At 52.6% G+C, this 19,118-nt stretch overlaps 2 protein-coding genes across 6 annotated transcripts in view; one reads left to right on the plus strand and one right to left on the minus strand.

Moving 5' to 3' along the window:
• TG (thyroglobulin) overlaps positions 1–19,118 on the minus strand; it is a 252,962-nt gene that overhangs the window by 69,263 nt on the left and 164,581 nt on the right. The gene's annotated exons all lie outside the window — the stretch shown is intronic.
• SLA (Src like adaptor) overlaps positions 1–19,118 on the plus strand; it is an 88,964-nt gene that overhangs the window by 61,256 nt on the left and 8,590 nt on the right. For 3 of the 5 annotated variants that reach the window (XM_030303532.2, XM_030303531.1, XM_030303529.1), the window contains exons 3-6: positions 5,168–5,265; positions 14,211–14,310; positions 15,362–15,448; positions 18,423–18,526. In XM_030303532.2, coding sequence (XP_030159392.1) covers positions 5,205–5,265; positions 14,211–14,310; positions 15,362–15,448; positions 18,423–18,526 — 352 coding nt within the window. In that variant the 5' untranslated portion in view covers positions 5,168–5,204. Of the gene's footprint in view, positions 1–4,973; positions 5,266–14,210; positions 14,311–15,361; positions 15,449–18,422; positions 18,527–19,118 lie in introns of those variants that run through there. The other 2 variants (XM_030303533.1, XM_030303528.1) reach the window with 2 other exon arrangements.

Genomic DNA, 19,118 nt, shown 5'->3' on the forward strand with positions numbered 1-19,118 from the left:
TTTTAGAAAGGTGTAAATAAGAAATCGATAACATTTACCTGAGAAAATCACCACCCAGAGAGAGCTCTTGGAAGCATCTTGGAAATCATCTCCTTTCATATTTTTGTACACGTATTAGCAAATGTGTGTGAATTTTTTGCAACACCGGGCTACTATAAGCACAGTTGGTGTTTCTTGTTTCTCGGTCCCCCCTCCCCTTACAGCATTTAACAGTTCTTTAAAATAATACCGTGAAAGGGTGGAAAACACTCCACATGACTCACTCTGGCTCTTGTGACCACACAGGCCACCTAAGGGTGGTACTGAGACCTGAGCACACCTTAACTGCCTCTCTCTCCTGGATGATTCGCCCCTGCTAGATCCCCAGACACGGGCTCCCAAACATTGCCTCCTGACGTCCCAGAGAGCCTTCTGGACCTCCCTGTCCCTTGTATTAAAGTTTCCCCCAGAAGTTTACTTTGATGGCTTTCAAAAATCACTTTTCTGAGAACCAGAGGGCAGGAAAGCAAGACAGCGTTTCACGGAGGGTGAGAGCACAGCTTTTGGGATCTGGCAGACCTGGTTTGAAGCCCAGATCAAGCCTTGGACAAGTGAATTTATCTCACCTCTGGAGCAACCTGGGACATGGCGGCTAGAAAATGCGGAGCAAAATCTGATCCGCCACGGTGGCGGTGGTGGCTCTGGTAACTTCTGCCGTCGTTGGGGTCAGGGTACAGCGGATGGTGACACTCCCCACCGGTGGCATCACACTTCCACGCCTTAGAAGCTGGTCATGCGAGTGGGTTTACGCTGTCACGCTTTGTGGGGGGATTTTCCAAGGTCAAAGGGCAGGCTGCATCCCTAAGTAGGTTTTTATACTAACTAAACCTTGTCGATAAGGTTTTCCAGCTGTTTCTGGTTTTATAACAGAGTCCGGCCCCACCTTCCTTTGGCTGAGGCTCCTCAACTCTGTGCCCCCAGCGCCCAAGGTGGGGGGCGAGGCGGGGAGGGGTTCAGGCTACGGTCCTTTCCAACAGTGAGGCCCGGGCAATGGAAGCGCGAAGTGGATAAAGTACAGAGAACTGTCCTGGGATGCCATCCGGGAATGGAAGGTTCTGAGAAGTCTGACTGCTGTATTTAAAAGATAATGCAGAACGCACAATGAAAGGATCCCTGATCTGGTCCAACAGCAACCTAGCCAGAGAAGGGTAGCTGGCGAGTGCCTCCCACACGACCGAGGGCAACTCCCTGCAGCCGTGTGACCTCTCCGTGCCGTGTGTCCGCACTGCCCAGAGGTCCTTGGGGATCTTTCTTCCTCCCCGTGCAGCAAGTCAGAGGCACGGCCGCTGGGAAAGGCCGTCGGTGCTGAAGTCAGGAGAGGTAGGTGTGCGTCCTGCATCCGGGCCCTGCATGCGTCTAGCTCCCGGAGTGTGGACAGGTGAGCTCACCAGCTGACCTCCGCCCTGAGAGGGTGGAAGAGGAAGTCTCCCCACAGCTCCCAGCCCCAGGGATGCTGGGAGATTAAATGCAGTGTGTCTGCTAACTGCCCACCAGAAGGTAGAGCACAGAACAGCCTTCCCTTGACCCCGAAGAATATAAAGACAGGGTAAGGATTCTGTAATGGAGCTTGATAAGAGAAGTGATGACGGTTCTTTTATTAATAGTTCTTGAAAAGTCACGGAGTCTTGACTCCTAGAATTAAAAGGGGCTAAGTGCGGGGCGCCTGGGTGGCTCAGTGGGTTAAGTGTCTGACTCTTGATTTTGGCTCAGGTCATGATCTCGAAGTTCATGGGATCAAGCTCCGCCTTGGGCTCTGCCCTGATAGCTCAGAGCCTGCTTGGGATTCTGTCCCTCCTTTTCTCTTGGCCTCTTCCCTCCCCGCCCCCCACCCCCCCCCCCACACACACTCTCTCTCTCTCTCCAAATAAATTAAAAAAAATAAACTTAAAAAAGGGGGGCTAAGTGGTTTGTCTTTGGAGACCATCTTTTTCACTCATCTCGCTTTCCAGAGGAGTCAACTGAGGCCCAAGTTCTCACAAAGAAAACAGCTTTGCTCCAAAGACTAGGGGGAAGGTAAGAGGCAAATGCCAGCTCTGATCCTTGACATCCCAAAGAAGAGGGAGAAAGAAACCAAACATTCAGAGCTAATTTTAATTAACTCATTTCTCTTTTGCCCTTTCTTTATTGTTCCTGGAAGCAATTATGTGCCTCATACCCTCTCTCCCACCTCCAGCCCCTGCATAAAACTGTCACAGATTAAATCAGATTGCTCAACCATTTCATTAGGGAGACTCTGGCTTTCGGTCTCTGGGGGCATTTTTACTCCGCTCAAATAAAAGCCTCTCTCAGATAAGTTAACTCCTTCCTGGAGACTACAGGAAGCCCACAAGAAGACCACTACGGGCTGTTGAGACCTTCTGGGGTTTTCTGAACGGCGCGGGATATAGTGGGCTGGTGCACACGTGCACCTGCAAGACGGAAGAGACCAGAGCTGGAGGAGCAGGGCGGAGGGAGTGTGTCAGACCTCTGGGACCTACCCGACCTTTCTCGTGTCACCACCCTGGGTATGTTTCTTTTCTTGGACGGACCTCAGTTTTCCCACTTGAGAAATGCGAGTTTCAAGTCTTTCTTTTTCCTGTCCTGGATCCCAAGAACCCCCCTCCCCCCTGCCCCAAATTGCAAACGAATCCTTGAGAATTACAACGTTGTCGGGAGGGAGTGAAGTCAGAGTTCACTTTGCTAGATGACAAGGTCTTTTCCCCACGACCGTTCTGGAATTGTGGTGTGAAGGAAGGAGACAGGGGGACAGGGGGGCCGGGGGCTGCCGTCAGAAAGGGGCTCCAAGGGAGAAGGTGGGGCAGGGGGGAGGGCGCTGGGATGTCCGGTGGGCGGGAAATGGCACCCCAAGTGGGGTGGGGGAAGGGGAAAGGTACGACCCCTGGCGTTTAACTGGTGCTGGATGCCAAGTGTCCGGCTGTGGGGAACAGAACGGCACTGCTAGGGGGTCTGGTGACAGCACGCACTGCGACGTGGGGACACATGGGAGAGACAGGGGCGAGGCTAGCCTACACGGGTCAGAGTCGACCTCTCCCCAGCCCGTCCTGAGAGCCTTCTCCAGGCCTCGGCCATGACAGCCAGGGAAGCTGGGGGTCTGAGGTGGCTGATGGGCTCCAGGACAGCGCTCGGAGCAGGACAGAGGTGGCGGGGGGCTCTGCAGGACACGGGAGCGGGGTTTTGTGCGGGACAGGCCTCTCCTCCGAGCCGCAGGCTGCTTGCTTCGCTCCTTCCCTGGACATGTCTAAGGCGGGGCCTCAGAGGCGGCCCGAGTTCCCCGCCAGGTGGGTGGGATCCCAGGGGCCTGCCTTTCTCGGGGTGCTGACTCAGGGCCAGCACCGAGCTGCGGGGAATGAGGCTCCCAGCCGCTCCGCTGGCGTGGTTTTTCGAGCACTTTTGAGGAGCACGTTTTCTTGAGTGCCTTCACGAGGCTTTAGGAGCTGGGGACTTAGACAACTGGTCCCTGCCTCCTGGTTGCGGGAAGGGCCCTGCCAGGGTCCAAGGTGTCCTTTTGGCTGTGTGGGGGTGGCAAGATAGAGGAAACGAGTGACTCACGCCCGGAGGGGCCTCACCCCTAAAAGAGGATCAGAAGATGGGCTTCGTAAATTTGAATGTGTGACCCCTTCCCGCCACACTTTCCGTGGTGCGTTATGAGCTCAGAGCTCTTGCCAGCTTGTAATGATCTCAGAAAGAGCACAATTATACTCTGAACTATTTGAGTTACGACCGATGGACTATTCATGTAAATATTTAAAATACACTAACTTCCAAACAAAACTAATTTTGGCTTTCCTCATTTCCTAATACACTGCGCCACCTCACCACCTCCGCCTCTCTAAATTAGGGAGTGATGCAGACCTCCCTCAATCTCTGGAAAGCCTTGCTGCGAACGTAGATCTTTCTAGAATCTGAACTTGCAGTGCATCGAGGAAGGATTTCAGGCCAGGGTGGGGGGTTGGGTTGGCTGACATCTGGACCCTTTCACGCTACTCAGGCCTCGACCCCAAACTGCAGAAGAAAGGGGCGGAGTCTAAGTTTCCAGCTGGGCTGGGCACCAGCTGGGGGAACCTGCCCCCATCAATTCTCCTGTTTATCCCCAAGAGACAAGAATGGTTCCTGTGCATGGGTGGGGCCTTCTTCTCTGTGCTTCAAAGAGCCCGGGAAAACACGTTTTCTGTCATCACCTCAGCTCCCTTCTAAAATGCTTGTACGAGGGCCCAGAATTTGAAGGTTTACCATGACGGACACCCAGAAAGTACCCCGCAGGTGGCAATCACAAACATGGGTGTCATGCCAAGCCACGGTCTAAGTGCTCCTTGTGCTTTATCTGCTAACTTTGCAGCCACAACCGAATGTCGTTGTATCATTAGTCCCCGAAACAGGCAGGAAAGGGTCAAGGCCCAAGGTCACCAAGCTTGCACGCGCAGACCCAGAATGTGGGTCGTGTGCTACGTGACCTGAGACAAGAACCTTACCCTCTCAGGCACTCAGTTGCCTTCACTGCACAAAGGGGGTTACGGGTGCGGGGACTTTAGGATAATCAGACGTCACGGCACATGTACGTGTCTCCTGTAGTGATGTGTGCACGAAGCCCGCCGCGATCGCACAGCATCGTTACCGACTTTCCCTTCTTCACTGGTTACAGCATGTTGAGAAACTTCACGTAGAAGAAAACTGAGGCAGAAAGTACCCTCTCCTCACCGTCTTTTGATTGTAAGGCCGGTGCCTCCCGAGTTTTGGGCGCCCCGAGCTCCGGGTGCGTGGGGGGAGGGGAGGGTTGGGGGCGGGGGCGGGAGTGGGGAAGCCGAGGCCCATCTGAAAGGTCCCTCGCTCTGCACAGACACCACTGGCTGCTTTCCGACAGCCAGGGTGCGGAGGAATGGAAACTTCTGCCACCAACAGCATTTGCTGGCAACTTCCCTCTCTGTGGTTTTCTCTGTCATTCCCTTGATAAAAGAAGCAGGGCTGAGCAAATGTAACCAACATTCACGAATCTCATCTTCGCGTGAACACACCCGCCCCTCGAGAAGTGAGCTGCCGAAAAATGATGCACGATGTACTCTAAACTGGGTCATTCTTCACCCAGAGGGGTCGGCGCGTGGCTGACTTGCTGTGTGTATCCCCTGTGCTGCAGGCGTCCCGCATCTTCGACAGCCCGGAGAGACAGAGCGATGGGAAACAGTATGAGATCCACCCCGGCACCCCCCGAGAGGCCTGTGCCCAGCCCAGATGGTAAGTCTGGCTTCTTGGGTCTCGGGTGTGATGCTTCACTCCGTCGCTTGACAGCCGGGGCCAAGACTGAGCCACAGGGGTGCTGACGGTTGTTGACACAGGGCACCGGTCGCCTGGGCGCTCGATGCACCTGCCTCTCTTGCTTGGCTTGTAGCTAACATTTCAAAACTACGTGTTGAAAAAGATTGAGCGGTGGCGCCCGGGGTGACGGCTGGGTCCCTGGCATTGTGTGACAGACCTTCGAGAGCAGCCGGTTCCGCCTTTATTTGACAAGTGGGGAAACTGAGGCTCGTGAGGGCATGCAATTAGCTAATCAGAGATTCAGATTTCCAGCCCAGGCCGGTCTGATTCTGGAACGTGGGCTCTTGCCTACCACACCCTGCCAGCCCGTGATAGGATATGATCACGGGGTTAGTATTATCAGAGCTCTGCAAATGCTTTTGCAGAGCAACTCGATGAAGCTAGATACAGCTCGAGGAAATCTCCCTGGAAAGGAAGGAATCCTGTGTCCCCCCGGTAGGATCAGGGGGCCACCCGTTCTAGGGGGAGGGCACAATGTCACAGCTCAGACAGGGATGTCAGAAGGCAGGTTCCCATGGAGCTGCCAGGTCGAGGTGGACTCTTCAAGCGACAGAGCCCTTCGGAGATTGGTCAGAGAGCTACAAGGCAAGCAGAAGGCAACGGCTGGGAGTGAAACCCACGGGGCTCTGGGTGGGGCAGCGGTGGTGCACTGTGTGGGTCCTCTAGGGGCTCGGGAAGGGGGTGATGAGGAGGTCAGGGGACCCATCGGTGTTCCCAGGGTGAGTCCCCTTGGGACATTTCCATCTCCTATCTTACAGCACAGCGCTCAGGCTTAGTCTCCCTCTGCTAACGCCCCGGGTCCCCCGGGTCCCCCACAACCCTGCACCGAGCAAAGATCACACGCACAGACGTCCACCGTCCTGCCTGCCGGGAGCAGACAGCGTCGGGTGCCCTGTCTCTCCTTCCACAACTTCTGTGGCCCCTTCAGACAGGGGATGTCTTTTCACGTCTTCCAAAATGGAGACACCCCAGTTATACATGGTCTCATGATCACTCAGATGCTCCCAAGTGAGCGTCCAGAGACCCTGCTGCCCGGCCCTCCCCTCCAGTCAGATGCCGGGCAGCACTGGTGGTTGTCTGTTCCAGCCCGGTCACCCCCCCTTCCTTAAACCTAAGAAAGAATGTTCTTCTGGACAAAGGAGATTTCCATGTGATGGGGCGGGGCAGCTGGTGTGCACCCTGGGCCCCTTTATCTCCTGTGCACAGCTTTGAACTGGGTGCCGTTACACAAAGCGGCCGAGTCAGCTGCCACCAGGGGATGGACAGCTCAGGCCCTTCTCCCACCTTCTCCAAACCACCTCAAGTCACAGCCTCCCCTCCGGCCACGGCTCCTTGTAGAAAACGGACACTATAATTCCCAGGGCCCAGGCCGGCCCAGGGGCCATGCACCCACCCACCGAAGCCATTTTGTCACGCTAACCTCTCACACTGGGGCGGGGGGGGGGGGGTGGCATGCTTGAGCAAACCCCGTGAAAACACGGGCCTCCAAGGGCTTGCTCATTTGCCCTTATTTTTTAAATGCAAATTCTCACGAAATAAGTTTCTCTTTTTTCCACTGTGTGGGTGGGAGGTCACCTCGCAAAAGGAGGTGGAGGGGTCTCCCCGGCCCTCCGCCCCCTGGTTAAGAGAATTCCCCAGGTGGGACCCTGTTCGTGATCCAGGATACCACATCAAGCGTTAGCGGCTGGCTTTTCATCCCCCACCCCTGAAAAGTTTCCCTTGTGATCGGTCCTAACTTGATTTCCTCTTTTTTTTTTTTTTTCTGACATCCACTTGAAGAAGGGAGAAGAAAGTGGTTGTAGTTCATGCTGTTATTTATTAGTTTCTAGTCAAATGATGCAAAGAGTTGGGGTTTTCGTGGCACAGGGCATCTACTCAGCTAACACTCGTGCTTACTCATTTAGTGAGGCTCAAATGCCCAGGAAGTAGTGCGGGAAGCCGATGGCGTTAGGCCAACGCACAAGTGGAGCTTCCCCTGTCGTTAGCCCGAGTGGAGGAGAATTAAAAACACCCAAAGCCCCAGGCCCTACACGGATCAGTAGGAGGCCTATCTGTGAACTGCGAGTTTTGTGAGCTTTCAAGAGCTCTTTCGTCTCCAAGCCAGGACTGTGGATGCCTTGCAGTGTGGCTTTGCCCATCCGTGTTCTCCTAACTAAGCCTTCCAGAACATTCCCGGTTACTCTAGTTCCCAGAGACCAATATCACAAAACCCATGGAAATGGGGCAGGTCTCAGAGACAAATGACCTTGCTGCGCTTCTGGCACTGCCCCCCGAAGCCGTATGACCTTGGGTAAGGCACTTAGCCTCCCAGAAGGCAGGGCTCAGCTCTCAAGTGGAGGTCAGCGCCTCCCCTCCTCACAGCAATCACAGCACAAGGTAGCTACCTGCTAAATGTGGGGGGAGTCACTCTTTTTAACTCCACTTGGGGCTATCTGATTGCACTAGGCTATGTCTAAGTGGGCACGCCCCCCAGAGGTTTTAAAGTGGTTGAACTGGGGGTTCCAGGACTTATTTCCGAATCGTCCCAAAGAACTCACTTTCTCTGCGATTCTCTCCACAGTTCAGACTCTTGCTCTGTGCCAGACACAGGCAGCACAGAATTGAGAAGGGCCTAGGGGACTCCCAGGTAGCGGGGAAGTAGCGTATCTCTACCTTAAAGAGAATTTTTAGACTTTTTCCGCACACCCTACCTTTTTATTCTTTCCCCTCCTCACCTTGTATCACCCTGACCTGAAGCAAGAGGCAGTAATGTAAACCCAGACACCGTTCAGACCCCTTTTCCATGCAAGGATAGAAATCGCGCTAAGCAGCGCATTTACATAGCATCATGGGTGCTGCCCCATGGAAAGAGCTGACGGGAGGGGCCCTGGGGAGGAAGAGGCAGGGGGCAGGGAAGTCTCAGACCCAGCCTGGCACTTCTCAGTGAATGATTCTCAGACCACCTGCATCAGATCCCCTGCAAAGTTGTCCGAAGTGCAGATCGCTGGGCCCCGCCCCTGATGTGCTCGTCAGAATTCGACGATAGTGGGAAGGAACAACCCGAGGAACTTCTTACAAGCCGCCCCCCACTCCTCCCCCCACCCCCGGCTTAGGCTGAAAGCTTGCATCATGGGACCCAGCGTTTAGTCCTGCCCCCGACTCTTAACACACAATGAGAGGAGTCAGTCTGTCCCCTTAGTGTCTCTCTGGTCTCACTTCTAAATGGGGGACAACTGGAGTGACTCAGTGCCTGTGACACGCCAGACACGATTCCAATTGTTTGACACACGTCCACTCTTCCTCCCCACAACAGCTGCAGGAAGTGATCGCTATTATCACCTCCACTTTGCAGCTGAGGAAACTGAGGCACGGGAAGGTTCAATTACTTGTCAGGAGGCCACACAGCTGGGATCTGAAACAGGGGGTCTGAATCTAGAGTCCGTCCCTTCGCCCCCACATCATATGCCTACGGACAACGGAATTCCAAGAAGCTCACATGTTCTGGGAGGCGATGGGCGCTCTCTAGGCTGAGGGAGGACGGCCACCAGATGAATTCACAGGCAGTCCAGTGCCCCGTAAGGGAACCTGCATCAGGTCTTTGACTAGATCAACCAGGGTCTTACTCATCCCACTTCTGGCCCATAAGATGGTTTTAGGTCCAACGTTTACACTGAAAATACAGCTTCTGTACATGTCATGGATACCATACAAAATATACCTGGTCCATCAAACCATGATTTCACATTGCGTAAAATGGGACCAAAGATTTTTTAAAGCAAATGCACACAAAAACGCTGTTAATTGTGGTGCAGGTGGTGTTCAGGAGCATAAACAGAAGAACAGGTGGCCAAGAGCAGGGTCTACCCTCTGCTGCTAGGTTACTGGGTTTTGAGACCGGGCACTCAGCGCACTATTGTGGGTTCCCAAGCGAGTGCCTTCGCCTCGCTGTGCCATCTGGGAGCCTCGGGATCTAATCAGTCCCCATCCGCCCCCTCTCATAGATGGGGAAGCCAAGGCTTTGGACAGGAAAGAACAGGTGGGCCGCTGTGTCTCATTTTCAGCCCATAATACGGGACCCACAGGTACACCCTGGGGTTCGTGGTAATCAACAGAACTTGGTAGACCTTCTATGGGACCAATCTGCCCAGCCCTGTCTGATTAGTTCAGTGTGTGTGTGTGTGTGTGTGTGTGTGCGCGCGCGTGCGTGTCCCGGAAAAGATGCTAAAAGTAAGGCCTGCTTTGAATCTCCAGAGGCCATGGATTTGGGCATGATTCAAGGCACATACAAAACCAGAATCTGAAAGCACTGGGCTGTTTAGCTCTTTGCCAACCAACTGCACTCCGCGGCTGGTGCCAACTTGGAAGCCTCATTTAGAGCCAGCCTTTGTCCCAACCTGTCAAGGAGCAAGCGTTAACTGGGGACAGCCTGGTAATTACATGCCGAGGAGGGCTATGTGGCTTAGGGACATGACCAGGAGCCTGACAACCCTCATGCTCTCCCCTGCACACGTTACTAAAACTCCCCCGGCATTTGTTTCTTCATTTTCCCTAGGGTTGTGTGGAGCATTGGAAGTAATGAAAGGCTGGTTTTGCTAGAACTATAAATGGAATCTTCGGAAAGGTTTTTAGCATTTAAAAAGAAATGGTAATGATATGACAAGGAATAATAATGCCAAAAAAAAAAAAAAAACCCTCTTCTCCTTTGGCCAAGCGGCTAGTAAGTTTGCCTGGTTCTCTCTCCTTTTTTGGATTCACTTCCTATTTTACACGTCGGTATAATTTCTTCAGTCTGACTCAATATCAGTATCAGTAAATATTTGGTCTTCTGCATTTCATCTTCTGTTCTCACCACATGGAGTTTGTTTTTGGAAGAATAGAATATTTTCAAATTTACACATCTTAGAGGCTTTTCAAACTTTAGGGCACTATTGGCTGAAATTGGTCTTGGATTATGTAATGATAATCCCACCCCATAAACACGGTATCAGCAGCTTCTCGTTGGGACAGGAGCGTCGTGAATCCAAACCCAATCACACAGGGTAGATTTCGATATTTCCCATTTTTATACATGAAGAAGTCAAGCTCAGATTGGTTAAAAATAAATCTTTCCCCAAATCGCAGAACAATTACGTGGTGGGGTGGAAGTTAAGGCAGGCCTGACTGATTCCAAAGCCCGTTCTCTCTTCGGAAAGTCTCTCTGGATTTCTCCTTTATGCACATCACATATTTTTCACTCTGTTTCCTTATCTTAAACCTTCAGTAATCCTATCCACGCCTCTCTTTGGTATCAATCACTTATCTGACTTAATTCCAGTGCTCAGCTCTCCTTCAAACCTGGGGCTCCAGGAGGACCTGACAGTATGTTTGAGCTTTCTGAGCAAACTTGACTTTCTTACTTTCCCAAGCTCTGGGAAGACTTCCATGGGGTCCTGGCACCGGACCTTGTTTAGAATGACTGCTTTCCTGGGGCACCTGGGTGGTTCAGATGGTTAAGCGTCCGACTCTTGATCTTGGCTCGGGTCACGATCTCACAGTTCGCGAGATCGAGCCCCATGCCAGGCTCCGTGCTGACAGCATGGAGCCTGCTTGGGATTCTCTCCCCCTCTCTCTGTCCCTCCCCTGCTTGCCCGTTCTCTCTCTCTCTCTCTCTCTCAAAATAAATAAATAAACTTTGCAAAGAACGCCTGCCCTTCCCACGAAGTGCAGACTGAACTTGTGTGGTTTTCCCGGTGCTGGTGAGACAGCTGACAGGGACGGACCTAAAATCCCTTGCAAAGGCCCACAGCAAGGCCATTACCTTTAAGCAAAGGCCCAGAGCAAGGTTTTCTCAGCCACGTTTAAGTGTTACAGCTATAAAAACATCATCATCGTTTCGGAAATTCCACAGGAAACTCAATGCTGTTATTGTGCAATTGAAACTCTCCAGCCCCTGAAGCCTCTTTCCACTATTGAGCCAATGTTGTTACAATGGGATTGTGTTTCTGTTTCTGTTTTTAAAGTAAGGAAAGACGGTTGTTCTGTTTCACGGTCTTAGTCGTGAATCCAGACTTCAAAGGCCCAGCCCCCGTGGAGACGTGTGGTCTACGTCAAGTTTCTGTGATTATCACGGAGAACGAATGCTGGGCCTTTCCTTCCAACACTTGTTTTGCACAAGGGGCTGGTTCTGTGATGACCGACCGCCCACCCACCACGCGGCTGCCACAAAACAGGTTTCCTTCTCTTGGACCACTTTACGCAGCACAACGGCAGCTTTTAAGAGCCTAGTGGCACAGGGGCGTCTCCTTGCCTTCATCCCTCAAACCCGCCCTGAGCATCTGAGACCGGGCAGTGGGTGCTGGGGGGGGGGGGGCTGCAAGACGGCTCCTCCTGGAGTTCACACTCAGTCCCCCAGAGTCATGCAAACCCCAGAACACAACTTGGGCCTCAAAGGAAGAGCCTAGGGTCCTGGGTGGGGGGTGGGGGTCACAGCAGGAGCACCAGGCAAACCTCCTGGGGGTGGGAGGGATGACAAAGCGGAGACCAGGCGCTTTCCTGGCAGAGGGCACAGCCTGGTCACAGCCTCTGAGGACGGGGCGTCCTGGCAAATTGAGAAGAACGGGACGGCTCATCACACTGCTCCTAGAGGCAGTGGAGACACACGTTAAGTGGCCCCCCTTCATGTTTGGGGCCGTCAGCCCAGATCTCCATCGTGAAGACATTTTCCAACGCCTCATTTCCCAGACTGAGGCAGGCCCAAGAGGGAAAGGGCGCACGGGCACTCAGAGTGGCAAGGTCGGCCTCGGAATCGGGGCGGCTTTCCTGGGAAGCTGAACAAATCCTCTGTGCTAGGTCCTTCCTCAAAGGCACAGAAGCTTCCTAGGGACCGTGCACGATCTTGTCTTCGCAATTTCCTTTCTGTTCCTTTTCTCAAGGAGGAGTTCCCAATTTGCATGAGTGTCATGCCCCACGAAATCTGGTTGCACCCCTTATCAGATCTCAGGACTCCCGGCTTCAAGCCTGACAGAGGCACCACCTCCTGCTGTCGAGCCGGGGGCAGGCGACACAAAGGAAAGACCCCGTTTTCCTTCGGCAAAGCAGGATGTATGTGAAGGACGTGTCCCCACAGGCTCAGGGTCGGCTACTCCCTGGCCGGGCACTGCTCCTTCTCAGGTCAGAGACCTGGCCTCCTTTTGGTGACTGTGGCCACCACGAGTCACTTTTGGTTTCCATTTCGTGCCCCAAAATGCTTGCTTTTATCTGCTTTATTGCGCGTAGCTCAGCTTCCCCAAGCGAGCAATACGTCTGAATGTGCCGTTCCACGCTGACAGCTGGCTTCTGATTCATTCTTACTCATTCTACTACCAAAGCTGTCTTTCGGCTTCGTCTGTCCTGGCACTTGTGAGCTGGAGAGTCCCAGATCTAGATCTCTAAGGGACAAAGTCTAGAGGTCCCAGCGGGGGGGGGGGGGGGGGGGGGGTCTGGATCCCAGAAAGTGGCCAATTTGGGTCACCCAGCCTGCCATGCCCGAGTGCCGGGATTTCTCCAGATTTTCCTGGGGTGATGAGGGCAGGTGAAGACCCCTCCCAGGATTATTTATGTATTCTCTAGAACGTGAGCTTGCCCACGGTTAGGTGCTCAGTAAACAATTGCAGAATGAAAGAATACGTGATTAAAGTTCCCCAGAATTTTGAGTTCAGACGCCCAGCCGGCAGATGGAGTGATAAGCCCAACAGGTGCTGAATTCACCCGAGTGTAAGGCATAATACTTCCCCCAAAATGTACCCTAATATTACCCCGCATCTGATGCGCCTGGATTACGGCAAACCTGCTAGGGCTGGGAACCAGGGATTTTGCTCAGTGCCCCAAAGTGCATCATCGCCTCTCCAGCCCACGGTAAGCAGCACTCGCGTGAACCACACAGCATGCCTTTCTTTTCAAAACTTCACCAGAATTACTTTCAAGGTACAGAGGATGAAAGGTACTTACTTTTTCTCCCACCCCCGCCCCAAAGTCCCTATTAAATAGATCCCCAACACGGTGCCTGGTATTCTACAAGGAGGAAGTGCTTTGAGGACCTTCAGAGTTAGAGTCTTGGGTCCCGGTGGGTCCTCACAACTCATGTAGCCCGACTGTGACATACCCCGCCCCCACACACGTGACAGATGGGGACCTACAAGCCCCGGGAAGGGTAAAGAAGCTTTTATAGCCCCTTATCATTCATGAGGTGCTGCTACATACTTTTGCCTAAGCTCGTGCAGACCCCGGATTGAGGTATTCGTAGCCCCACTTTAAAGATGGGGAATGGAGGCTCACAGGTGTTCGGGGACTTGTCCAAGATCACTTGGATCGGTAGACACAATGACTAAAGCCTGAAGCCAGATCTTGTGACTTCAGCCCCAGGACCTCTGGATCCCCTCCTTCTCAGAGGAGAACGGCAGGGCCAAGGCAGGCTTGTGAATGGGAGGAGGTCACCGACCTTGGGGTTCCTTCAAGCTCCCTGTGCCACCATCCCTGAAGGGAGGAGGGCCTGCTGTAAACTGCTGTTCCAGGGCGCCTGGGTGGCTCAGTCAGGTAAGCGGACAACTTCAGCTCAGGTCATGATCTCACAGTCTGAGAGTTCAAGCCCCGCAAAGGGCTCGGTGCTGACAGCTCAGAGCCTGGAGCCTGCTTCCGATTCTGTGTTTCCCTCTGTCTCTGCCCCTTCCCTGCTTGCTCTCTGGCTCTCTCTCTCTCTCTCTCTCAAAAATAATAAACATTAAAAAAAATTTTTTTAAACTGCTGTTCCAAGGCGAATCATGATCTCCAGCTGAGAAGTCCCCGGGAGGGACTCATCTCAGTCCTCCCCTTCCTGGCGTTGCCTTTCAGTTCCCTGTGGAGAAGAACATCCCTTGCCTTTGTTTCCCCAGGACCAGACGGTGACTTCCTGGCCGTGCTGAGTGATTACCCATCCCCTGACATCAGCCCCCCCATATTCCGCCGAGGGGAGAAATTACGCGTGATTTCTGAGTGAGTTGGCTTTCCAAATGTTTCACAATCCCTTAAAAACGGGGAGCACTGGGGCGCCTGGGTGGCTCGGTCAGTTAAGTGTCCGACTTTGGCTCTCACGGTTCGTGAGTTCGAGCCCCGTGTCGGGCTCTGTGCTGACAGCTCAGAGCCTGGAGCCTGCTTCCGATTCTGTGTCTCCCTCTCTCTCTGCCCCTCCCCACTTGCACTCTGTCCCTCTCTCTTTCTCTTTCTCTCAAAAATAAACATTAAAAAATATTTTAAAAAAAAGGGGGGGGAGCGCTATCTGAATGGGGATCATTGGATCTTAGCTATAGTTGTCCAGTTCCACTTGGGCCCTGCTCCAATCATGAGGTGAAGAAATTGGCCCACACAGAAGATCTAAGCGCTTAATCCTTAATGCTGCCAGTGCTCTAAAACCTTCAATGGCTCCCCATTGCCTGGTGGATAAAATTCAAATTCCTTAACGTGGCTTTTGAGACCCTTTGTGATCCAGCATCTGTTTCTCACATTGGTCTCATCTCCCACCATGCAGCATTGGTATTATAGACTGGTGCAGTTCGGGCTCAGACAGGAGGACCCAGGGGTCTAAGAAAATGTCTGATGATAAACAGAAAGTAAACAGAAAGTATTGACTCCCATCCTGTTGCCTCTCCGTGACTCAAAATGGGCTACAGAACAAATAGGGGGCTCTAAAACCCTTTTATTTAGATTCTCATTGACACAGACAAGCTAAACTATCTTGGTTCTATCTCAGGGTATAATTCTACATAGTAAAGTTATTTTTAAAAGCCTCCAATTCTGGCATATCACCTGTGGGTCCCCAAAAGATGGCTCAGTGCCAAAGCATGAGAAGCATTCCTGGTTAGCTCGGAATAGGGATATACTTAAAAACTGTTATTTCCCTATGGAGAAATTGAGGTCAACACGATCAACAATGGGTCTTAAAAAAGAAACGGCCCTAAGTGCCCCAGGTTCAATCTGGTTACCCCGCTCATTCCTTTGCTTTGCAACTCACCTGTCCACCCTTTCCTGTCTGTTCTTGTTCTTACAGTGAAGGGGGCTGGTGGAAAGCCATTTCCCTTAGCACTGGCCGAGAGAGTTATATTCCTGGAATATGTGTGGCCAGAGTTTACCATGGGTGAGTACATTTCTGAAATAGCATCAATAAAGCCCAATATTTATGCTAGTGGTGTGTGAGGGCACACGGCAGAAAGGAAGTTTCAAGAGGCTCACTCTTACCCTGGCTCAGTCCACAAGGAAGGCTGTGACCTTGGCGAACCCCAGGCCCTATCTGAGACTCAGCTTTCCCATCAGTAAAGATGAAGGGAGCTGAACCTTTCAGCTCCAACGCTGTGTTCCTGGCACGTAGCAATCAACATTCAGAGACTGTGATCAAAGGGACGCAGCTCTGAAAAGTCAGCCTGTCTGGGCAGCAATCCTGCCCCTGTCACTTACTGGCTGTGTGACAGTGGGCAACCTCCTCAACACTTTATGGCTCGCATTCCTTCCCTCACCTGTCAGACAGACTTCGGAATACAGAACGACAGGGACTGTAACGCACAAGAAGACCAAAGTGCAGGGCTGTTAGGACAGTGAGGTCGGGTCGTACGTGGATCGCTCTTGGAAGGATGCCTGACATTACAGTAAGTGCTCGGTACGTATTAGCTATATTCTTATCAAATCCCATCCAGAACACAGAGAACGCTTACGGCCCGAAATGCTTAACCTACCGAACCTGGCAAATGGCGAAGCCAAGCAGAAAAGGAGAAACTCTAAACCATCAGGCACGGAAAGCCTGGGCTTTCCCCTGCGGTTGGGCAGGGAGGCCTTGCAGCACGACAGGTGGCTTTGGAGGCCGGCACTCCTGGGCTGGGGTGTGCCTAGCTCAGCGACTGACTTCCGGGGTAGGAGTCTCCCACGAGACCCAGGGAAAAGTTACTTTGCCTCCTGGAGCCACAGTCACCTCCTTTGTCAAGCTACCAAGGCCAGACCTTGGCATCCAGGAAGGAAGGAAGGAAGAAAGCATCTTTTTTTTTTTTTTTTTTTTTTTGGAGGGAACCAGAAATAATCGCTTTCCATTCTCACCTGGTGAAGCAGAGATAACGGCTTGAATATTCTGAAGAACGTGCAGCCCCATGCATTTAATCGCAGGATTACGGATTTTGAGGATAAGTACCAGATGCCATTTCTGAGCTTAGGATGATGGAGGGGAGCAGAAGTGGGGCAGTAGCTGCTTTGGCAGCCACGTTCTGAAAGAGTCAGTCACATAAACTGTGCGTCAGCCGTGCGTCCACTGACCCATTGATTCATTTAGCAAACCTGGATCATGACCCGCACGCTGAAGACGTGTGCTCGCAGAGGCTCGGGTGCTGAAGAACCCAGCTGAGTAAGATGTGATCGCGGCCCTAGGAAGCTTCCAACTGGCAGAGGCAATAAATGTCTTGAACATACAGAACCGGGAGAGAGGCGGTACAGAATGGTTATGGAATGCGATGTCCCAGGACAGTGCCTTGCGATTCTAGCTTTACCACTTGCGGACGTCGGGTAACTTGGACCAATTACTTGCTCACTCTGACCCTCAGCATCCTCATCAGTGAAGGGGAGACAAAGCTACCTGTCTTAGGGGGTTCAGATGAGGATCAGATTTCACGCGCTTAACATGCCCATAATTAGTATCCATACATGGCTATCGCTGTGGATTTTAGTGTATTCGTTCTTATGAGTGGACTTTCACCTAAGGATTTGGGAGGATGAATGTCTGTCAAGACACTAAATTAATTAACACACACCATGCATGGTGCAAAGCTAAGGGGGCAGTTGAAACATCAGGCCGAATCAGGATCTTCACAGATCGTCCTTGGAGGCCAGGACATAAATAAACGGCATCCGATTATCAGGCTGTGGTCTTCTCCCAGCCACAGGGCTCCAGCGACCCGTCTGCGTGGTCTGGGGATGCCACAGGAGACAACATAGTGAATATGTCCCAGCAAGCGCTAATTCAGACCTGGGGATTAAATAAGCCAAGGTTCACTCCCTGAAATACGGAAACTGTTAAAAAGGATGTATAACTGTTTCTCAGTTCGCCCCGGCCAAGTGCTAACAAAGCATTCTCTTCTTCCATGCGTATTCAAGAGCACTGGCTCTTGAACATTCCATTGGAAAGCCGGATCACAGTACTACAACTGCTTGATTTTTTAGATTTTTACAATTTTTTACTGGTGAGCAAAAAAAAAAAAAAAAAAAAAGCAAGAAACCCATGTCAATGCACAGGAGTGCGATGACAACTTCGTTTAAAACATGTTGGACGAGGGAAGGCAGCAGGGAAATGTAATGAATGCCTGGGGGGGGGGGGGGGGGGGCTTGTGAAATTGGTGGGATTAGGCATCTTTCTTTCGAAATTTCTTGTGCCCACTTACACACTCACAAATACAAACCAGGCTCGATAATGCGGACACAAAGACAAAGCCAAAACAGGCAGGGTCCCTGCCCTCGTGGGGTGGTGAGGGAGGGGCAGGGTCATTACGGTACAAGGGACAGGTACCTTATCATGTTTGGGAATGCTTGTATGTTATATGATACAGACCGGGCCCAGTCCAGCTGGCATTCGAGAACAGGATGAGAAAGACCCTCATTGCCTTGTGCCCTCATTGTCCAGTGTAATACCTGGTGTTCAGTAGGCACTCGGGAATTCTATGTGAAAGATTAAAAGTACGAATGGGGGGTCCCTGGGTGGCTCCGTCGGTTAAGCACCCGACTCCTGATTTCGGCTCAGGTCATGATCTCACAGCTCGTGGGTTCGAGCCCCACATCGGGTTCTGTGCTAACAGTGCAGAGACTGCTTGGGATTCTCTCTCCCTTTCTCTCTGACCCTCCCCTGCTGGTTCTGTCTCTCCTCAAAATAACTGAACAAACATTAAAAAAATAAAAGTATGAAGGAAGGAAGAAAGGAAAGAATGAACAAAGAGTCCATTGCCCTCCTCTTTTCAATCCCAACAGCTTTGTATGAACTTGACCTTGCTCTTAATTTTGGTACCACCTGCCTGTGTGGCGGGCGGGGGCGGGGGGGAGAGGGGGCGTGCTCAGGACCCTCACGCCGTCTTTCTCCTCCCCAGATGGCTGTTTGAAGGTCTGGGCAGGGACAAGGCGGAGGAACTTCTGTTGCTGCCGGACACGAAGATGGGCTCCTTCATGATCCGAGAGAGTGAGACCAAAAAAGGTGAGGCGCCTCTGACTCCTCTTGCCACGCGAGGGCTGACAGGGGCACGTTTTGTTCCCGGCTGACTCGGGGCCCGGCTCATCTTCCCGCCTCCCAGGGCGCACGCAAGCCCGTCCGATGGGGCTGAGCTCCCTGCAGCCCACACAGCCCCTGGGGAGGCCAGCGTCAGCATCGGCGTCAGCGCCGGGAAGCCTAGAGGCAGGTGGCCGAGACCTGGCCCGGAGGGGCCACCTGCCAGACTCAGTGAGCTCCGCAGGCTTCCGCTGGGAAATGTCCCCATCGCCTGGGAAGGAAAGCCGACACGGGTGTAGGCAGCCCCGGGCCAGAGCGAGCAGGCTTCCACCTGGGCCTGGCCTGTGCTCTCAAGCTCTGGGCCTCGAGCGGGGCATTTACTTCCGCCACGGCAGCATTGTCCTCGGCGGTGCCACTCGAAAATAATCTGGCGACACAGGAGACCTTCAATACTGGTTCGCACTGTGCCCTCCGATGAGCTTAGAGAATCAGGACAGGCAGATGCTTACTCGCACACACTCGCTATGATCGTTACTGTTACAACTTCCTTACGGCCCACACGTTAAGAAATACAGCAAGG

The sequence above is a fragment of the Lynx canadensis genome, chromosome F2 (genome assembly GCF_007474595.2).
Source record: "Lynx canadensis isolate LIC74 chromosome F2, mLynCan4.pri.v2, whole genome shotgun sequence".
Lineage (NCBI taxonomy): Eukaryota > Metazoa > Chordata > Mammalia > Carnivora > Felidae > Lynx > Lynx canadensis.